This window comes from Musa acuminata, chromosome BXJ3-8, assembly GCF_036884655.1.
Source record: "Musa acuminata AAA Group cultivar baxijiao chromosome BXJ3-8, Cavendish_Baxijiao_AAA, whole genome shotgun sequence".
Taxonomy (NCBI): Eukaryota; Viridiplantae; Streptophyta; class Magnoliopsida; order Zingiberales; family Musaceae; genus Musa; species Musa acuminata.
The window spans coordinates 50212175-50232209 of record NC_088356.1 but is presented as its reverse complement, the minus strand read 5'-3'; the positions used below and the strand labels follow the sequence as shown (position 1 = coordinate 50232209).

Here is a 20035-nt window from a genome sequence, read left to right as displayed (position 1 = left end):
CCTAAAGGTAGAGCTTTTTTTTTCTTGATTTAAATCATGTAAATTCATTAGGTATTAATTTTGAATTTATAAAAAATATAAAATTAGGATATCAATTTTTAAAAAGACTAATATATCTTAGTTATTTATCTGTTTGATTAAATTTAAGTCAAGACAAATCATATGTTTATAGAGCATAAGATGATCTCGTTAAACGATAGCTAGGTCTGAAGAGATTGAATATTTTCAGTGTGGAGTGATCAATTGTTAACAAATAAAAAAATATTTTGGGGTTATAAAATAATTATTAATTAGATTATCAAGGTTTTGAGTGCATCTTAATCAAATATATTTTATTTTGTTATCATTTCAATTAAAAATTTATTATGGTAATAAAATAATTACATATATAATTTAGTATAATTTCTATCATCTTAAGATTTTACATAATGAGTTATATATGATTTAATAAGGCCTTGATATATTTTGATCCTTTTTAGGTCGATGCTACATGATATCTTTACAAATCGGATTATGAGAGTTCGAGTCATGAAAATAGTTTCTTCGTTCGTAAACAAGGAAAATTACATACATTGATCATCATCGCATTCGATATTGATGCAGCTTCATATAAGTTGCATCATAAGCTATTTCCCCTTAATTTCATATGAACAGACTGGAAGAGGTGAGGACAAACAAAGAAAGCAGGCTAACCACTCTGCTAACAACAGCAGCAGCAGATCAGATTAAATAGAATGGAAATGGAAAAAAGAGGAAGCTTGTTCTTCCAACCAACTGCGATTGGAAGGAAGAAGAGGAGCCATGGAGGATTGCTCAACCATGCATGCTTTGGTGGCATGCAAGGATTTGAAGCTTTTTACCTTGTGTTGCATTAAGCTAATGACTTGTGTTTCTTTCACCAACTTTAAGCTACAGCCAAAAAGTTACAATGACAGACATTGTTTGAAGCAGAAGAGGTGAGGTAAAGTTGGTGAACTTACAAAACAATCTAGTAACTAAAGACAATGTAGCAGTGCAGAATTCAACATTTGGTCTAGGTTAGTGATGATCATTATGCTAAAAGTCAACTAGCAGCCATCAATAAATTTGTGTTGGATAGAGATGGTAGGTTTGTGATGATCACCATGTCAGGATTGCTTGGCTAGTCTAATATGCTGATCTTTTCATGTGTTGTCAGCTTGTCTTTTTCAGCAAAGTAGGTGACATCTTCTTCCTTATTCTTACACCTTTGCAAGTCTTTTCTGTTTTTACTCTTCAGATAATTACTTCATCACATCTTCTAAAGTTCTTTTTTTCTCCTTAACCAGAAAAAAAAAGAAAATATTACTTTGCTAAAAACGTAATTTGAAGTCTAAAATTGTTTTTATCCATGAAAGCTGTTTGATAGCTAAAATTTATCTCAAGCAGCATAATTGTTCTTCCTGCTAAAGACTTTTTAGTGATGTAGAAATTTAAAAAAAAATAACTGTTGAAAATATTCAGATAAATATTGAAGTGAAACACACTAATTAGTATGAACATGTAATTTAATCCAGTTTCAGCTTATAAACAATGAAAAATTCCAGCCCTTGAATAATTAGAGGCTTTCGAATGATACAAGTCAGAAATATATGTTGAGCAGCACCATTCATGATGCTTCAAAATCCATGCACTTGTAAATCTTAAGCACCAAGGTTATCTAATGTAAAATCTCGGTTTGGTGTCGATACCAATTAGGCCGAACCGGTATAATACCAGTACAAAATTATCGTATTGACACTCGTTATGGATCGATATAATTCGGATCACATATAAAAGAAGAGAGAAGAGAAAAAGAGGGAGGAGGAGGAGGAGAGGAACCGAAAGAGTAGGCAAGGGAAGAGAAAGTTAAGGAGGAGGATGAGATGAGGATACCTATCTAAGGAGGAAGAGAAGGTGGAGATGAGGTATTCAAAAGCTTGATCTTTAATATGTTGATCATAAACAGAAATAAGAGAAGGTAGGAGTATCTAATAGTCAATGGCCCCTAAAATTCAAAGACTGGATTCAGAAGCAGAGTTAGATTATCAAGCTGACTTTGTGATCATAGCCAATCATCCAGTTGCTGAATTTGTTTCAGGCTTCTTTCATGCTTTGTTGCTATTGCTATATATTGCTGGATTTAGTTGGCTTGGAAATAGTCTACATGGATCTTTTCAGCAGTTACAATTCAGCTTTCAGCATGAATTAACAAGACCAAAATGAATGATCAACTCCTCAATATAAATCAGATCATATTATTACAATGAAACTCAAAAAGGGTAGAATGCATGTAAGCCTTGAAAAATAAATAAAATAACTATGGTATCAATAATGCTCTCTCCCCTAAACATGCATAAGAATACAACCAGTCCTCATAGCAAAGAGAGATCTCCAAGCACACACAGCCTGCATTGCAAGCCAGGCTCTATCTAAGCCACCTGATACTGCTTGACACCATGGCCATTGACACCATTGGATCCATGGTGTGACTTCTCGGAGCTTTTCGACCTCCTCCTGAGGACTACAGCCCAAGTGATCACTTCCAGGACAAGTGCAATGACAAGCAGCAGCACAATGGTAGCAATGTAGGCATGTTTCCACTTCTTGGCAGGGAGCAGTATCTCAAAGCCTTCAAAGGTGTTCACAACACTCAGGATTATGACAAGGTATCCGACCGAGTGATGGTACATGTTCCAGTAGATCCTGTGCTTGTTCTTCTTGTCTGGCCTTAGAAGCAATGCAAACACCTGCAGAGACGAGATGAGGTCCTTAAGGAGTTCTACACTAAATCTCTCCCTGTGTAGCTTATTTTGAGACTAGAATCAATTGACTTTTGCCTGGTGATGCTGCATAGATGAGGGAAAACATGGATTCCAAAGAATATGCAAAGTCTTAAGATGCACTCACTCTGTGCAAGATAATGAGAGGTTATGAATTGGAGTACCTGAAGTGTGGCGAGGCAGAAGAGGGCAATTCCCATCATCCTGTGCTTGTGGTGAACGACACCAACAGATTCACTTCCTAGCTTGAGGCCAAGACCCCATCCAGAGACCCCAATTATGTATGCTGAGATCTGGCAAGCAATGTGGAGATAATACCAAGCAGGATCAGCTGCTTGAAACACTCTCAGATACCTGGCTATGATGGCCCCCATTGGCATCATGACACCCCAGCTGACAGCATTCAACACCCCATGAATCTGAAATCCAACTCAGTAATGTTCAGTAACCAGTAGATGATGTATCATCATGATAGATAAAATATTAGTACTGGTAGAAATTGAATCCCTGTTGTCAGCTATAAAAAATTTCCAGTTTCTTTGTTGGATAGTACATAGAATATTCAGATAGTGATGGTCTACTGAAGCTAATACTGAAACAAATGGCCCAAAAGAAGGGGACTTTAACTCATTAGTTCCATGATGTTCTGCTTAATTCAAGCATTTAAAAGAATCTGGACAAGTCAAAGTTGCAGACAAATTAAGATGCAAAATATGCAGTAGGGAAGATGAGGAAAATGGTGGAAAAGATCCCAGAAAAAAAGCAACCTAACATAGCTTCTGTTGAATGGTTGACATTGGCAATTATGAGTAAAACAAAATATATTTTCAATATAGAATCATGAGTGCATGTTGATCTAATAAAGGCACTGCCAACTCACCCCACCACCTGGACCGAAGAAGCCACCTCAACCGTAGCTAAGGGAAGACCTACATGCACGCATTGAGGCCAGGTGGCATGATGCAACTTCCTCGACCCTACCTTCCGGACGAACAACACAGGCCAAGAACCCTCATAAAGTATATCATCACAGGTGTCCTACTATGACACGCTCGTCAGCTACCATCATCGATGATCCCCTGGCAGGGTAAGAGACATCCTAACCCATCGTTGGCTTCACTCCACTGATCAAGTATAAAACCTAGGCCCCCAGGCCAAATGGGGGCAGACGAACTCTATCTTAACTCTCCTGAGTTATGCTAAACCTCCTCCACTTTACTAACTTAAACATTAGAGGGGTCGGATTGGGACATCGCCAACTACTTGTGCAGGACCTAGGCGCATCTAACAAGCACCTCGGAGTGACGTTGAGCACTTCTAAAATGCCAAACCACACCTCGGGATGACCTCGAACCTCCTTAGCAAATGAGCCACATCTCAGGATGACATCGAGTCAACCACCGCGAGCTCGCAATGCCTCGAGAGTCCACTTACCTCCTCGGCTGCTCAGTCAGGTTGACTCCTTTTCTTTGGCGTGGGCTCTAAGGACGAATATGTGCCCTCGAAATCGAAACAAGTCATATTGACTATATGGTCAACGGTACCTAAGATGAATCTGTGCCTTCAAGACCGAACCCGGCCATATTGGCTGTGCGGTCAACAGCACCAAGACAACATTACCTTGCAGTCAAAGAATTGAGACCAAGTGCTCATCACCAACATCATCCTCACATGTATCTATTATGAGTCGGTTCATCGATCCTCCGAGCAACATGGTTTTCGTCTTTGACTTCATCAGAGCAGGAAAGAAGACAAAATAAGATGCATTCCGCTAAACCTCAGCAAGTTTCTCACATTCATTCGGTGCTGCTTCGAATTATCTGCGGCAGATGCTGCATGCCCCGACAGCAGATCCAGAGTGCTCTGCGAGTTGACGTTGTCGCCGAGGGTGGAGTGGCCGTTCGGCACTCCATTCTCGATCTGCGTCGACGCCTGCCACACTACGTTCACCTTCGTGTTATTGCTCGGCACCTCCAGCGTCGCGTAAATGGTGTATGACCCGTCGGAGTACTCCGCCGACTTGCTGTACACACTGAAGCTCAAGTTCTGGTCCTGCACGGTGGGGGAGTACGTGGACAGCTGCGTGGTCCAAACAGTCACGGCGCCGGCGGCAGAATCCGGGAAGGCGAGGAAGGCGTTGGCGCCGATCATGCCGGCACCGGAGGGGTTAATGGCCCAGGCGACCCAGCCGGAGGAAGACTGCGGCGCGCGGTAGGCGACGTCAACTGTTCCACTGGAGGCATGGTAGGTCCAGTGCAGTGAGGCGCCGAGGTAAGGGAGGGAGTTGCAGGATGAGTACTGCCTGTTCCCGGAGAAGCTCTCGCTGGAACAGTTTTGAGCTTGAGCCGAGGAGGATTGGAGGGAGAAAGATAGTAACAGGCAAAGGAAGATGGCCTGCATCATGGGAACTGAGACTGAAACTGCAGCTTATGGGAAGAAGAGATTGGAGCGAGGAAAGGAGATGGAAGGAGAGAAGGTGCTGATAAGCTTGTGGGATGAGGGTGGTGGAAGGTAGGAGAGGGAGAGGGGAAGGTAGAAGTAGAGGAGGTGGTGGGGTTGGTGGCTGGCTTTGGACGGCAAACTTGGAAGCTTCTCCTCTTAGTATTTGCCTTTGGATGATGGAGTTGAAGTAAGAGAAAGTGACATAATGGACATTCGTCATCTCTTATCATTTTTTTGATGAGGGGAATTCCAATGTCACATTCTTGTTCTTATCTCTCTAAAGAATAATTATATGAGGATTGGTTGCAAATCCAACTATCACTCCTTTCATCGATGTTATATCGACTCCGTCAAATCTCAAATAACTCGATTCAATTGATGGATCAACTGATCGGATCATAGATTTATAATATGGTGAATGAAAATGACATGAACAAAATAGTCTCGTTAATATATTATTGCATAAGTGATACGTTTCATATTACAATCATGATAGACCATTTATAAAGTAAATATATATATATATATATAATTAAGTTTATAAATAATAGATGTGACTTTTAAATATTTTTTAATATATTTATTTTTATTAAAAACTCTCTTAAAAATTTCTCATATAATGCTTCAAGTTTAAAACATTCTAGTATAGTATCCCTAATTACATGAAAATATCATCTTATCCCTAATAAATTTAAAAATATATTTTTTAAAAATTTATAATCGTATCCATCTTACATCGCAGCATGTCATCGTCATCGACTGTAGCCCTCACACGAGGGGGGGTTATTGTTGCTCACAACCTTGGCTACCCTCCTTCCCCTATAACCCTTACACTAGGGCTCGTTATCGTCGCCTATTACCCTAATATAAATATCCACTATTAATGCCAATAATCTTGGGTGCTCCCTCTACCCTATTTCTAGTCACCTCTCTTTTATTTATAATCCTCGCGTAAGATCTTACTGTTACACCTTCATCGTTAGCAACAAAGGGATCGTGTAGCGTCTTCATATTCCTTCCTTATCGATGCGATCTCCTCATGCCCCTCCTCACCATCGTCCTCGCTTGCAAGCTCGATCGTTGGCCTTGGAGGAGTCATAAAGATTGCATCTCTATCATGCGAAAGGAGGTCATCGACGAGATAAAAACGCAATCGAGGTTGGATAGAGGGCGGTGGTTAGCGAGCATAGAATGATCATTATAAAAATAAAAAAAAATTAAACTCGAAGCGTACTAATTTTCAGGATTTTTTTTTCGAAAATTCGCCCATTATAATTCTGAGTTGGAAATGATTTTTAATTTATTTAATTTTCGTATAAGGTAGCACAGCATGTCCACTCCCGAATGAAAGGAGACATGTGCCTCTGCTACTCACCCCCTTGCGTTCCCAAACCCTAAACCCCCTTTCCCTTCCACCCTCCCACGATATATGCGCTCCATGTTGAGGTGTATCATTCCCTTCCACATCTCTTCTCCTCCGCCTCCTTCCCATCACCACCTTCTTCTCAAACCCTCCCCACCTCTCCTCCTCCCTTCGTTTCGCACGTTCCACTCCCCCAAATCGTTGGCCAAATCACCTTTCGTCCGCCTCCCAAAACCTGCCACCCATTTCACCTCCTTCAGACCCTATTGTAGAACGCCCCCCGGAGATCATGAGTCCGATATGCAATCGCGCCCTTGCTGCGGCGAGATCCATGTGATCGTCGGCCCGATGTTCGCCGGAAAGACCACCACTCTCCTCCGTCGAATCCAAGCCGAAAGGAATAACGGAAGGTAGGATCCTCCTCCGCACTCCTCACTTTGCGCCGTAAATGAGTTTTTTTGCTTTAATGTCCTTTGTTTATGTAATATGTAATCTTGTGTTTCAAGATTGGATCTTTACAGTCTTCGCTGACTTTATTGTCGTTTTCAATGCAAAATGTGATATTGTGTTTCGAAACCAAGTCTTCACGAGAACTCCATTCAATCGTTAATTGAACAGGGGGTGCTATTAAAATTTCTTTTGTTTTTTCAATGCAAAATGTAATAATGTGTTTTGAGACTGATTTTTTACACTCTTCAGTCGTAGAACTTCATCTAATCAGCAACTAAGCATCGGGTTGTTGTAAATGTCCAGGATTTGCTTTTCGATGCAAAACGCTTGTGTTTCGAGACTTTTTTTCCTTTTGCATTCTTGTCACGGAACTTCTTTATCTGATGATGTGATATTAATATTTACATCAAACGTGACCTTGATGTAAAATGTGAGATTAATCTGATAACACTTCTTACGCAGAACTGTGGCCATAATTAAATCCGACAAGGACACAAGGTATGGGGTGGATGCAATTGTGACACATGATGGTACGAGAATGCCATGCATGGCTCTGCCAGCGCTTTCTATGTTCCGAGAAAGACTAGGAGCCGAAGCATATGATAAGGTATCCAAGAGTTAAGCTAATAATCTTTATGCTCTTGTTGATAGGAAAACTGGCGAGTTTTGGTCTCCTTGCTTTAGTTTCCAATGGTTGAGGAGTTCCGAGTGTTCTTCATTGCATTTATAACTATAACATTCAGTTTATATTGATATTCGGATGGTTGAGGATGAAGAAAATGCAATTGCATATTTTTTCTGTAGGCCAACAAAAGATAACTGGAATGTGTTGTTATTTTAATCTGTTTATAAAATTGCTTACGTCAATATGCTTTGCTAGATTTTACGAATAAAGATGGTCATAATTCAGTCTCTGTGTCCACGTTCTAAGAGAATAGAATGATCCTCTTAGAACTTTTGTTTGTCCATTACTAGATAATCAGAATCAATTTGAAGATTATGTTTCCCAAAACCCATTGTTGTTAAAGTCCTGACTGCTTCTAGTTGCCCGTCTCATCTCTTCTGTTATTTTAGCAGCTGATTTTTGCACGTGCATCTGCCTGTGGCTAATTTTCTTTTTCTAACAGTAACATCGTTGTCTGGGTTACTTGTGTATGCTGGCAGTTGGATGTGATAGGGATTGATGAAGCCCAGTTCTTTGAAGATCTTTATGATTTTTGCTGCAATGCGGCTGATCATGATAGGAAGACTGTTATTGTTGCAGGCTTGGATGGTGACTACCTAAGGTACTCTCCATACATTTATGCACCCTGCCTAGTCATTTTATGTAAGGAGACTGCTGTGTTTAAAGAGCAAAATTGGGCTTTCCACATATTCTACTGGTATTTTAAGGATACTTTGGCCTCCTTATGGTTGTTTGCTTCAAACATGCATTTTATTTGCAAGATGCCGGGTGCAAAAGCACAGAGCATGATCTCCCGTGGCTCTTTTATCCTGACCAAATTTACATTTTTTGGCAGAAGGAGATTTGGCTCGGTGCTTGACATCATTCCGCTAGCTAATTCAGTTACCAAGCTTACCGCAAGGTGTGAGTTGTGTGGTGGACGTGCATTCTTTACCTTGAGGAAAACAAAGGAAAAACAAACAGAACTAATTGGTGGAGCTGATGTTTATATGCCTGTATGTAGACAGCACTACATTGATGGACATATTGTTTGGGAAGCCACAAGGATCGTGTTGGATATGGAACGTCCCGTGGTAGTTTAGACTATGAAGTTGCTGCCATTTGAGCGTTTCATGTACCTCGATTCACATATTTGTATGTCGTATCGGCTTGTTGCTCTGCTTTTTCCCCAAGATGTCTGTGTAATTATATTACTGAACATGTGCATGGGTTGTAATGGATGTTGATTCCATGGGTTAAAATCGGATGGAATAATCAAACTGATAGCCTGGAAACAATCTCATTACTTAACATAAATTGCCCGATGAGCTGTATTATTAGCGGATGCCAAAGACTAACAAGAGTAATGTTGATGCCCAATTTCCAGGTTTTGTAGTCTGCCAAGTTGTTTTTGTGTGATCAATTATGTACTCTTTACAAAGGTGGTATATTTGTATCATGTCATATAGATTCATTGTATTTGTATCCATGCATCACTGTTGCATGATAGTGACATGCTCGAATGGATCCCTCAATTTGAAGTTAATGGATGGAAAAGAAGTGAATGATTCCTTTCTTAGCCCAAGTGGGATTCTTTGCGTGAATTCAAAAGCAAGAATTCAATCATCATTGAAAAATATCTCATGTTTGATCCAATTATTATTGGCAAATTTTATACATATATTTCACCACAAAACTCAAAAAGCAATATAAATACGATTGTAGTTAATCTTCTTCATCAGATGATCATTATCATATTTCATTTAAATATATTTTCAAAAAAATAATTTTCATGTGTACTTGTTTGCATTGAATTTTCAATGAAAGTAATTTTTTTTAATTACTAATAACCTCAGTTAATGATAGCTAACCTAAGTTATTAGGATATATCCTAACCAGAGTTATATATATGAAGAATTTAAATATTTAAAAATATATGTGGAAATGTATATTTAAGTCTCATCAAAATATGTTAAAGAGTGGTTGATAAAGAGCTTATGTTAAAAGTTGGAAGCATTGAAGCCCCGCTAAAATATAATAAAAATAGTTGGTAAAAATCTTGATAAATTATTGAAAAATTCTAAGTTGGAATCACCACCTTCATCGCTTACTCATTGTAGGAAAAAATATATATTAAGAGTATCATGAAAGCATAGCATAGCATACTTTGGTACAACAAATCCTCGCTTACCTTACATTTCTTTTAGTTGCTCATCTCTCTGAACAAGAATTATCTTCTAAATTTCCCATTCAGGTCACAGATCTAACCCCTTCATCTTTGTTCCATAGAACTCATAATGATGAAGCTTTTGGTTTGGACTCACTGTAGATTTTGTTCAGAACAAGGGAAGAGATAGAGCTCTCTCTCTCTCTCTCTCTCTCTCTTCCATTGCCCACCATGAGGTAATATACTTCCTACAAGGCAAAGGGATAGAAGACAAATCCATCACCAAACCCCATATTCCCCCTAACACCTTCTTCCAAAAGCTAACCTCCATGCATCCTTGGAGTTCTCTCCCAGCCCCATCTCCCTCTAAAGACTGCCGCTGGCCCTGCTCCCAGCTGCCCACCAAACTCCTCAGATGGACCCCAAAGCCTTTCCTCCTTGGATTTTGCAGCTCCCACTTTGATTCTCTCTCTCTCTCTTACATCATTCATAGGACACAAAATCATATGTGAAACAGTGCAAGAAGGCAGCAGCCAACCGGTATAAATTGGCATCCATGGCCACGCCACAACCACGCATGAACACAAACACTCTATCTACATCAGCACCACCTCACCACCCACTGAGCTACTCCACATTGGTGCTTGAGGCTGAGCTCATGGGGAGGCAGAACGGCGATCCCTTTGCCCTCCACGCCTCCATCGCGCTGCTGCAGGAGCGGTTCAAGCAGCTGCAGAGGGTGAAGGAGCTGAGGGAGCAGCGGGAGCTGCGGAAGGTGTGGAGCGAGGGCGAGCCACCCAGCTCAAGTGCTCAGTGTGGGCAGCAGAACTGGCTCTTCCACCCCGACCTGCCTTGGCCTCCGTCGCGCCGCCACCTCAGTGATCACGTAGGACCCCATGCACCCGAGAACGCACCTTCCATGAGCCTGTGGCCCAGCAGAAGCATTGCTCAGAATTCAATCACAGGACATGAGACAGATGTTGATACTTCTCTTCACCTGTAATCTATACCTCCTCGCCTGTTTGGTGCATCAGCTTGCAATTTCCTAAGCTTTTTCTCTAGTTTTCTTGGATTGTTAGTTGTCTTCTGTACCTTCAATTTGTGAAAGTGGTGTGTTAGAAGAGTGAAGAAAGATTTGTGGTTAGCAGTCAAGACTTTGTGACCTCAATGGATCTCTCCATCTCATTCTTTTCTTCTCCTTTTTCTTTCTCATCACCTCTGAATCAGTGCTTATTTCCATCAAATTCTCAGTTCATCTCATTATCATACTATTCACCAACTCCCCTTGGATTATAAATCCAATATTAACATGAAGAAAGAGCCACAAAAGATTAAAAAAAAATTGAATGAATTTTATAATTCAATTATCATAATAAATATTTTGAATAAGATTGCTAAAGTTTCTAAAGATTAGTCTTAACCAATATCATGATAAAAATTCTAACTGGATGATCACCAATCCCCAAACCCTAAACTTTCATTAGAAAAGGACCCATTGTATATTAATCTATGACACAATCTGTGCTCCACATCTGAATACTAAATGATCAAGAAATGGGCACAACCCACAATGCTGCATAAATTTGTGCAATAGATTTGATTTCAATGTCTTGAAAGATATGAGCAGCAAGCCTCCATGCAGCCTCCTGTTTAGCTTTGGGGGTTTGTGTCTGATAAGAACACAAAGTTACAAGCCATGTCCTGTGGCATTCAATCATGTAAAATGTCCTCTATGGTCTCTGCCACTGTGCATGAGCAGATCACAGTGGAAGAAGCATGCAGCTTCATCAGAGGCTACTGACTGCTTTCACATGCTCTTCTTGCATGTGGGGTGTTGAAGCCATGTACTATCTCAACCTTGGAGCTGCATGGGGATTATTGACATGTACTTGGTGTTGCTATAACAACAGTAATATTTTCCTTACCATTTATAGTGTTAGGATTGGACAGGCAATGATGCATAGTCAAAATTATGCACCATATGCAATCAGTGTAATATGCAAGACTCATAAATTTCATCAACAAAAATAAATATACAATCAATGTAAGTAATTTTTTAGAAAATGTAATATTTTTCACCACATATATAAAGGGACTAGACAACACTTTTTTTTTTTTGGGGTACTTGTAGCAATGAAATGTCAAACAAAATGATCCATAGTCAATGTTCCAAATCTTGATATATATAGACATTATTTTATAACTGCTTTGGAGGAAAAAAAGCCATAAGTACTGCAATGGTCATAAAACTAAATCAATCATTGAATATAACAAAAAACAATTGGAACAGCTTGAATGTTTGATTGGATCAAAGAGCAAGATGAATGTGTCAAAATTTGAGTTTTCTATAAGTTGTTTCCTTGTCCAATGTTCTATCTGTATCTGATCCATTTTGCACCCCTAATAATGGTCAACTTTTTTGCATGTTTCTTGACTTGCTTCCACTCCAAGCAACAGCCACTTCTCATGATATGTATAATGACTTGTCTTCTCATGTCCAAAGTGACAATGAAAACCTAATCTTGTCCATGTGTGGTTTTTCTATATGTCTAATCAAAATCAACAACTTATTCCACACAATTTCTTGTCTTCTTGTTGGTGGATGGATGGAGCTTGTTCTCTTGTCTGGAAGCATCATGCCTATCAACAATGGAATATCTGAAGAAAAAAGATGAGAAGAAGCAAAATCACATAAATATCTATTATGCATAAATATGATTAATTCCCCCCCAAAAAAAGGACTTCAAACAACAAGTACAATTTTTTTTTTTTGCCATGAAGGAAAGAAGAACATGACACAACCACATTGTTACAACTTTCAACAATAGTATAATTTTAAATTTGACTTTCTAATATCTTCATATATATATTTTTAAATATATCTACAATCATTTAGAATTTATTCAGATTCTGCAAAAATGTTACAACCCATATGGGATCATAAAAATAATAATGTCTAACCTTCATGAAAATAACATTCTTCTCATGACATGAGACTTTATATTATATGTCTTCCTTTATTGGTGGAAGAAGTGTTAGTATTCAAAGATATAATCAACAAAATAGGTTAAAAAATATTTCTTATTGCCAAATAAAAGAGAAATGCCCTTTTGATACCCACTAAAAAAAGTTAAATAAGAAGCTCCAAATGATGATCCCATCAATTTCATGTCTATCTGTGAATGAGACCATCATCTTTTTATCATCGTCAAATTTCTATTTGGAATTATTATTATTGTTATATATATATATATAATGAAAATAATGAAATGCTACAATGATAATAATGAAAATTGGAGGTGTAAATCTCAGCTTTGTAGCTGCACATCTGTTTGTGCAGCTGGGTCGAATCGTCCTTGAAAATTATCGGGGTGATATTATGTGTTATTTCGCGTTGGATGAGGATAGTCTGTCTTCAGTAAAACAGGCTACGAAAGTGTGCAATGACGTGGCAGATCTCCATTGGATGGGCCCCCGTGGTTGCCCGTCTATTATCATGCGCTGTCATCACGTTTGACGCGTTGAAACCCGAGTACTAATATCACAACACGAGTTGAGTCACGGATACGGAATGTGCTGGATATCTGACGGCGGGATGAGGTGGTGCAGGGCGAGTACGCTTCTCGATATGCGCCACGTAATTTGATTTAAGTTTAGTCGTGACTTGTATCATCGTTGTCTTTTTCGGGAGGGAGGACTTCCAACGCACGAGAAAACGCGAGAGAGAGAGAGAGAGAGACCTAATCCCTTTCTTCTCTCGGTGTTACTGCGATCGCTTCGTTCACGAGGCTTCCCGCGGTCGGCCCTCTGGGAGATTCAAGCTCCAGGTAATGCAAGCTTGCTGTTCGTTCGTATTCGTCCCCCTTTGGATCCTCCGATTTCCGGCCCTTTTCTTTTTGTTAGTTAGTTGAAATCATGTTGGATGTGTGGATTCTAATGCGTATCGCCTAATTCGTTTTCGCACTTCTGAATCGCTTGCTGTTTCTACTTTAGATTAGGGTTCTAGAATCCAGAAACGCGCACTTTTTAATCTTCTGACCCTCCCTAGAAATAAAAAGATTGGATTTTGGCGGCATTTATTGGCGAAAATAAGGATCTTGAAACGTATTAGTTTTTTATGCGTACTTCTTTTGCTAGTTGCATCAGTTGGATTCAAACCCTCAGGTAAGGCATTTTTGGTGATGCATATGTTGCAGGTGAAGGTTTAACAGCATACTAAGCAATTGATTTGGGCACCTCTTCCGGTGCAAACCATCACCACCAAGCCCCACCGGCAATGCTTCCTCCCACGCCAGCCTCCGAGGTCGGTCCCTCGCTTCGTCCGACCATGCAGACTCACCCGCATCCCAAGAACCACGATAATATTCTAATGGCGAATCTCCCCCACTGAGAATGCCAGCTCGCATGAGGCCTGGCCCATCGAGACAAACCGCCCAGTTGCCGTCACGGGAAACAAAGTAGAGAAGGAAAAGCAAGGGGACAATGAAACCACTGGACTGAGGATGAAACAGAGGCTAAGATGTTCCAGCTTCAGGCCAGCGAGGTCAAACAGGAGACTGTGAGGCTACAGGGAATTGCACTTGCTAAATCAGAGAATGCTGAGCAGCACTATGCCAGTATGTAACCTGAAGCATTGTCTTGAAGAAGCAGAAACTGAGAAGCAATATCTGCTTGAAAAGATAGAGCTTCAGGAGATCAGCAGTGGAAAAGTAAAAATCCAGGATTTATTGAAGAATGTGCATAGCATTCGATCAAAGGCAGCAGGGTAAAAGTAAAAATGAGCTGCTGCTGACTGCCCATAGAGATTCCTGGTTCTATTTAATGTAGTAATTTACAGCCAAGGATTAGTAGTCCACAACCAAGGAGTGTTGATATTATCATCTGGATGTTGCTTGATGTAGTTCCAGTTGGTCTTTTGAACCAATCTTCATCTTTATATGATTTGATGCTTATAATTAATTGTCTTTACTCAGGTCTTTGTATTGAAGTGGTTTTCAGTCTTTCAGAATGTGCTTGACATTTCTTTTGTAGGCTCATCAGGGGAAGCACCAATATTACAGTTTGTTGTTTTCTGGATAATTTGATGGTGTGGTATTTAGCCTTTGGTAGTGCATCCTATTACTGTTAGGTATCTGCTAATAGTTTTGAGCTGCAGATTTGGAATCACTTATTTTCTTTAGTTTTTTTGTTTGCTTGTCAAATCTTTTTTATTTTATCTGAGATCATTCACATTATTCACTCATGAAGACTCCAATTCTTTGTGTATCATTTATTTCTGCTGTTGAATCTGCTCTTAAAGCTGACCTATTGAGGATCCAACTTTGACAAATTGAGCTGCAAAAGTGCAGATAAAGTCCAAAAAAAAGTCCTTTTCTTTTTCATCCTTGGTGAATGAGGATCAATTTTGGCTTGTGAGTTAAATTTGGTGCACACTGAACTACAGAAATATGGATTTTTTTATAAATCTAATGCTAAATTAACAGGGGGACTTCCTTTATTATGAGATTGTTTGAGACTCAATGGTGTGCATATTAATTGATAGTTTTGCTTCAAAGGTTGTCTTTACCTGTTTCAATCTTAAACTAGAAAAGCCATAACAGTATCATGACAACAAAGACATGAGCAAATTATTTGGTTTATGTTTCATGAATCTCCATTAATAAAATGCAAGCCTTTTAAGGTTCTCTTTCCACCACTTCCATGTCAACTTATGCTTCACTTCCTCTTACTACCATGGTTAATTACATTGCTGGGCAGTATCAGTATGACATGAGAGCTCAACTCCACCTTTGATCTCCAGCCATGAGCAGGCACTGTTGCAATTCGAGTTCACTGTAAATTAACTGGTTGCCAAACACTTATCCAATGTTACTTGCATTATGTGATAATAAACAGAAAGTAATCAGGTCAATTTATGCCCCAACTGGTTTTCAACTAGACAATTAGACTGGATCAATCTATTGATTGGATCAAGGGATCAGGAGATTTGAGATTGGATCAGGTCATACAAAATCCATTGATAAATGTGGTGATCTATCCAGCAATTCCTTTTCTTCTTGTTCTTTTCTGATCATGCCTATCCCCACTAAACTAGTGGATGATGATAATGGATGAAAAGGACATCCTCTATGCTGACAACAGAGAATATTCAAACTAGCATTCAATGCAATCCCAATGCACCGAACTTTGTCCTAAATTTTAGTATATCTTAATAAAGAGATGGGAAGAACCTTCTATCACATATTCCAAAATTTAGTTCTCCCAGATTTGGGATCCCAACACAACCATATTCCATGATTGTCACTGGCCCAGCAACTTAATGCTTCCAATTGCCAACAGGCTCCCATCATCATAACACAAAGCCTTTTTCCAGTCTTTGATTTCCATTGTCAAAATTTGGAGCTTGCTTCAGCTTTCAGTGACTCCCACTAGAACAAAAAAAGATGATTACACTCAATGCTTCTGCTTATGAGTGACAGGCAAAAGATATTTGTCAAAAGAATGACAAGTTCTTGATTTGATGGATTCGCAAGAAGGAAAGATCTCCACACAAGGCCAAAATATTCCCTCAAATCTGATCCCTTGTCAACATCTCTTATCTATCTGAAATATAAAATGTAAATGATATATTTGGTTTGCCACAATCCCTCTATGAACTGTGGACTTGAATAGATTTAATAAATTCCATCCTCAATTTAGCTTTGATTTTTCTTTTTCATTTTGATCACATGGAACAAAAAGACAACACATATAAACCATCTTTCATTGGCAGACACCATGTAAATAGAGACTATTAAATAGTATCTTCTCTCAATTGTACTGTACAAGCAAAAACATTTCATCTTGTCAAAAATTTCCATTAAATTGCAAAAATTACAAAAGCAAATCCTATATTTACTGTCTCCAATATTACAAATGAATTTATTACCTTATAACATTTGCAATTTAGCTATCACAAATATCATCCTAGTTTTGAACATCGTTTATGCACATGACTCTTAAAATAATTTTCATTTAGTATTAACTTTATTATCCTCCAAATCACCTCAACATCCAACACTCATGGACTAGATTGAAGGTTAAATGTTGAGCTTGCATTGATTAGCTGTTTAGTAATTTACATATATTTACCTTTTGGGCAAAATTGTCCTTTACATTGGTGTCAATGTCCCTACTACAATCAAAGAACAAATAGTGATATGGTATATATATATATATGGCCTTTCAACTACTAATAAACAAAGCAATACACATAATTAATAAGAACATAAGTATCTTGTCAATCTTAACAATAGAAAATATATGCATTTTTAGTTTCCCAGTACAAATCCTCATGTAATTTTCAAACTGCACAATTCTAAATGAAGAAAAGATGAAGTTTGAGTGAGATCTGTGGAGTTTAAGAAATAAAGTTAGTCTAATTTTTATACCAAAACATGTTCTCAAGATGTGAGACTATATATATATATATATATAGTAAAGACACACCACCAACCATGGATTGACTATAACCAAAACAGTCCAAACTTGGCTAAAGATCTATTCGTTGGCTGTAATCAAAGATTCCACTGACTCCAATCTTCCACACTGTTTCCACATCAAAAAGACAGAGTCATTACCATGCCACATGTCAATGGTCTGAGGTACTGTTCATGCATCAGTCCTTGTTCCTTGTGCTGCAGATGAGGACCTCATAATGCACTCACCATGCCCTCTTGAATGGGGCATCGGGCAGCTCCGTCTTCAAGTTCCCGAGTCTTGTATCAATCAGATTGACCCCCCTGCCTTCTTTGTCGAGGCGCGGGATTGGGAATCTCTGGCCATAAAAAAGGGAAGTGACTGTTCTTCTTAAAGCTTCACTGCCTTGTGTGTTGTCAAGGATTTTAGAGGGAGGAGATGAGGCCGGAGGTTGGGGTGAGCCCTGGGACCGTGCCTGTGTACTATGGAGGTGGGAAGCTGATGGCTGTGGAGAGGAGGATGAAGGTGGCTGAGGTTGTGCTCAGGTGTCTCTCATGTGCGTTTGGGGTGATTGCTGCTGTTCTAGTAGGATCTGACACTCAGGTTAGGGAGTTCTTCTCTGTGGAAAAGAAGGCCAAGTTCACTGACATGAAAGCTCTGGTGTAAGACCTTCTCTTCATCCTTCCTATTTCTTCTGTGGTTATTACAAGTTCATTTCTGTGTAGATCTATGAAGAAACCCCTCTCTTTTTTGTTTCTAATTCTTCATAACACAGAAGATTCAAATGGTGGTATTTGTGAAGTCTATATATATATATTTTTACACTGTTATAGCATAAATCTCAGATTTCTGAGTCCATATATGGTTTTGGTTGGATTGACAGGTTCCTAGTGGTAGCAAATGGGATAGCTGCAGGCTATAGTCTGCTAATGGTGGTGAGGAGTGTGGTGAGCATGATGAAGGGGAGTGTCCTCTTCAACAAGGCCTTGGCTTGGGCTATCTTCTCTTGTGATCAGGTAGCTGATTAACCCATGTCACCATTGCAGCATTAACTTAAACTATGTTGCATTGAATGAGAATCTCTACCTTATCAACTGACCTTTTAGTTCTGGTGGTAGTGACTTCTGTGGCCAAAGTTGCTGAATGATCAGCAACTGGTGTTGATGTTTTGTCTGGCTTGTGAAGTACTAGACAAAGTTCTGCATTGTTGACAATTGATTTACAAAATTAAACTTTGTAGACAGAAAAAGGGCATTTGCCATTGCATCTAATAGTTGTTTAGCTAGAGAAAAGTCACCTCTGCTTCATGTGCTCTTCACAGCAGATTTTGTGCATAGGCCAGAGATTCATCTGAGGCCCTAAACTTGGCCTCAAGTTCATGATTTATCTGCAGAGTCTGGCAGGCTATGTGGGCACTACAAATTTATATTTCAGATGGTCTTAGCAATCTATCACATATTAAAAATAAGTATCAGTATTACAAAAACTGATACTTGTAAATTTTCTCTAGTCAAACCTAAAAACAAGTAAAAATATGATCTTGTAAGCTAAGAATGACAGTGATAAAAAGCTATGATGTCAAAAAAAGTTCATGATGACATGATAGCGGTGTCCAAAACTACTCCAGATCATGCATTGAATATATATATTCGATCAGTTCAAATTTTGGATGTAAGGTTTGTGCCGATCTACCGAAGTACATGTAAGGCAGGAGTGTTATAATATAAATTGTCTCATCAAAGGTTTAGGCTTTTAGATAAAATGATAGTGATAAGAAAATATATAAGACTGTAATCACTATTTTCATGCATGGTGTCGCTTCAGGTCGTGGCGTATCTCACATTGGCGGCGGTGTCGGCGGCAGCACAAGCTGCAGAGCTCAGCCAGTTCGGCCAGACAGAGCTCCAGTGGATGAAGGTATGCAACCTCTACCATAAATTCTGCAACCAAAGTGGTGGGGGCATGGTGAGTGCCTTCCTAGGTAGCCTCTGCATGGTGGCTGTTTCCTCCATGTCTGCCTTCAACCTCTTCCGCTTGTACGGCAAAAACAAGGGCAAGCGCAGTGGGAATTTCTAGTTGTTGTGTCCTCAGAATGTTCTGATCTTGACTGATAAATCCAATTTGAATGCATGGAAGCCTTGTAAATTTTTCTATCAAGATCTAATAAATGATGAGACAGATTCTCTGAGAATATTTTGTTCTGGCCCAATAATAGATTGAGAATGAACACAAGATCCATGATATTAGAAGGGAGAATGTGATTTCTTCCACATCAACAAATTATTCTGTGTACTCTTCAAATCATCATCTTAAATCACATAACCAGGGGGGAACCAGAAAGCTTGTGGTGATAGGATGATGTTTGTCTCTCCTTTCATAGTCTTTTCTTTTTCTGCATCATTTTTCTTCACTTTATTGCTTAATGCTTGATCTGTTTCAAGCTCCATGGAAAATGAAAACTTGGCTGAATGCTAAATCATATTGTTTTAACTCTTTTGAAGTTCCCACTGCATCACTTTTTTTAACATGGATGATGGTATAGTATGTGGTTTAATATTGATATAGTGTCATTTATATTTATATTATATTGTTACGATAGGATATAAAAAACCATCTAAAATATCTAATGCGATCCAAAAGCTTCTCTATTGCACATAATGCATCCACCAAAGACAAATAAACATCTAACAATATTATTTAAAGTGTGTGTC

The 20035-nt window shown here is 39.1% G+C and overlaps 4 protein-coding genes and 1 long non-coding RNA gene across 5 annotated transcripts; 4 read left to right on the top strand and 1 right to left on the bottom strand.

Moving 5' to 3' along the window:
- Positions 1 to 2220: 2220 nt before the first annotated feature.
- Positions 2221 to 5309, bottom strand: LOC103995781 (cytochrome b561 and DOMON domain-containing protein At5g47530). The gene is made up of 3 exons (XM_009416476.3): positions 4575 to 5309; positions 2945 to 3199; positions 2221 to 2747 (listed from the first exon to the last, which is right to left on the bottom strand). The coding sequence occupies exons 1-3, from the start codon at positions 5181 to 5183 to the stop codon at positions 2430 to 2432; spliced, it is 1182 nt and encodes a 393-aa protein (XP_009414751.2). The 5' UTR covers positions 5184 to 5309; the 3' UTR covers positions 2221 to 2429.
- A 1258-nt stretch (positions 5310 to 6567) lies between these two features.
- Positions 6568 to 8997, top strand: LOC135644604 (thymidine kinase-like). Its single transcript, XM_065162333.1, has 4 exons — positions 6568 to 6995; positions 7498 to 7642; positions 8200 to 8321; positions 8556 to 8997. Exons 1-4 carry the CDS (start codon positions 6652 to 6654, stop codon positions 8800 to 8802), a joined length of 858 nt encoding a protein of 285 aa, XP_065018405.1. The 5' UTR covers positions 6568 to 6651; the 3' UTR covers positions 8803 to 8997.
- Positions 8998 to 10422: 1425 nt separating this feature from the next.
- On the top strand, positions 10423 to 10869 carry LOC135644297 (uncharacterized). The gene has a single exon (XM_065161763.1). The coding sequence runs from the start codon at positions 10423 to 10425 to the stop codon at positions 10867 to 10869; it is 447 nt and encodes a 148-aa protein (XP_065017835.1).
- A 2690-nt stretch (positions 10870 to 13559) lies between these two features.
- Positions 13560 to 14834, top strand: LOC135644721 (uncharacterized). Its single transcript, XR_010498572.1, has 2 exons — positions 13560 to 13693; positions 14063 to 14834. It is a non-coding gene; the product is annotated as an uncharacterized LOC135644721 (long non-coding RNA).
- Positions 14835 to 17537: 2703 nt separating this feature from the next.
- Positions 17538 to 19515, top strand: LOC135644779 (CASP-like protein 2B1). Its single transcript, XM_065162682.1, has 3 exons — positions 17538 to 17986; positions 18208 to 18340; positions 19149 to 19515. The coding sequence occupies exons 1-3, from the start codon at positions 17763 to 17765 to the stop codon at positions 19398 to 19400; spliced, it is 609 nt and encodes a 202-aa protein (XP_065018754.1). The 5' UTR covers positions 17538 to 17762; the 3' UTR covers positions 19401 to 19515.
- The last annotated feature ends 520 nt before the right edge of the window (positions 19516 to 20035 follow it).

Coding starts and splice junctions, on each gene's coding strand:
- LOC103995781 (XM_009416476.3), bottom strand. CDS start 5,183: ATGATGCAGGCCATCTTCCTTTGCCTGTTACTATCTTTCTCCCTCCAA. Junction 3,200..4,574: donor CGAAGCAGCACCGAATGAAT/GTGAGAAACTTG, acceptor GTTGGATTTCAG/ATTCATGGGGTGTTGAATGC. Junction 2,748..2,944: donor TCTGCCTCGCCACACTTCAG/GTACTCCAATTC, acceptor TCGTCTCTGCAG/GTGTTTGCATTGCTTCTAAG.
- LOC135644604 (XM_065162333.1), top strand. CDS start 6,652: ATGCGCTCCATGTTGAGGTGTATCATTCCCTTCCACATCTCTTCTCCT. Junction 6,996..7,497: donor GCCGAAAGGAATAACGGAAG/GTAGGATCCTCC, acceptor CTTCTTACGCAG/AACTGTGGCCATAATTAAAT. Junction 8,322..8,555: donor TTGGATGGTGACTACCTAAG/GTACTCTCCATA, acceptor ATTTTTTGGCAG/AAGGAGATTTGGCTCGGTGC.
- LOC135644297 (XM_065161763.1), top strand. CDS start 10,423: ATGGCCACGCCACAACCACGCATGAACACAAACACTCTATCTACATCA.
- LOC135644779 (XM_065162682.1), top strand. CDS start 17,763: ATGAGGCCGGAGGTTGGGGTGAGCCCTGGGACCGTGCCTGTGTACTAT. Junction 17,987..18,207: donor ACTGACATGAAAGCTCTGGT/GTAAGACCTTCT, acceptor TTGGATTGACAG/GTTCCTAGTGGTAGCAAATG. Junction 18,341..19,148: donor CTATCTTCTCTTGTGATCAG/GTAGCTGATTAA, acceptor GTGTCGCTTCAG/GTCGTGGCGTATCTCACATT.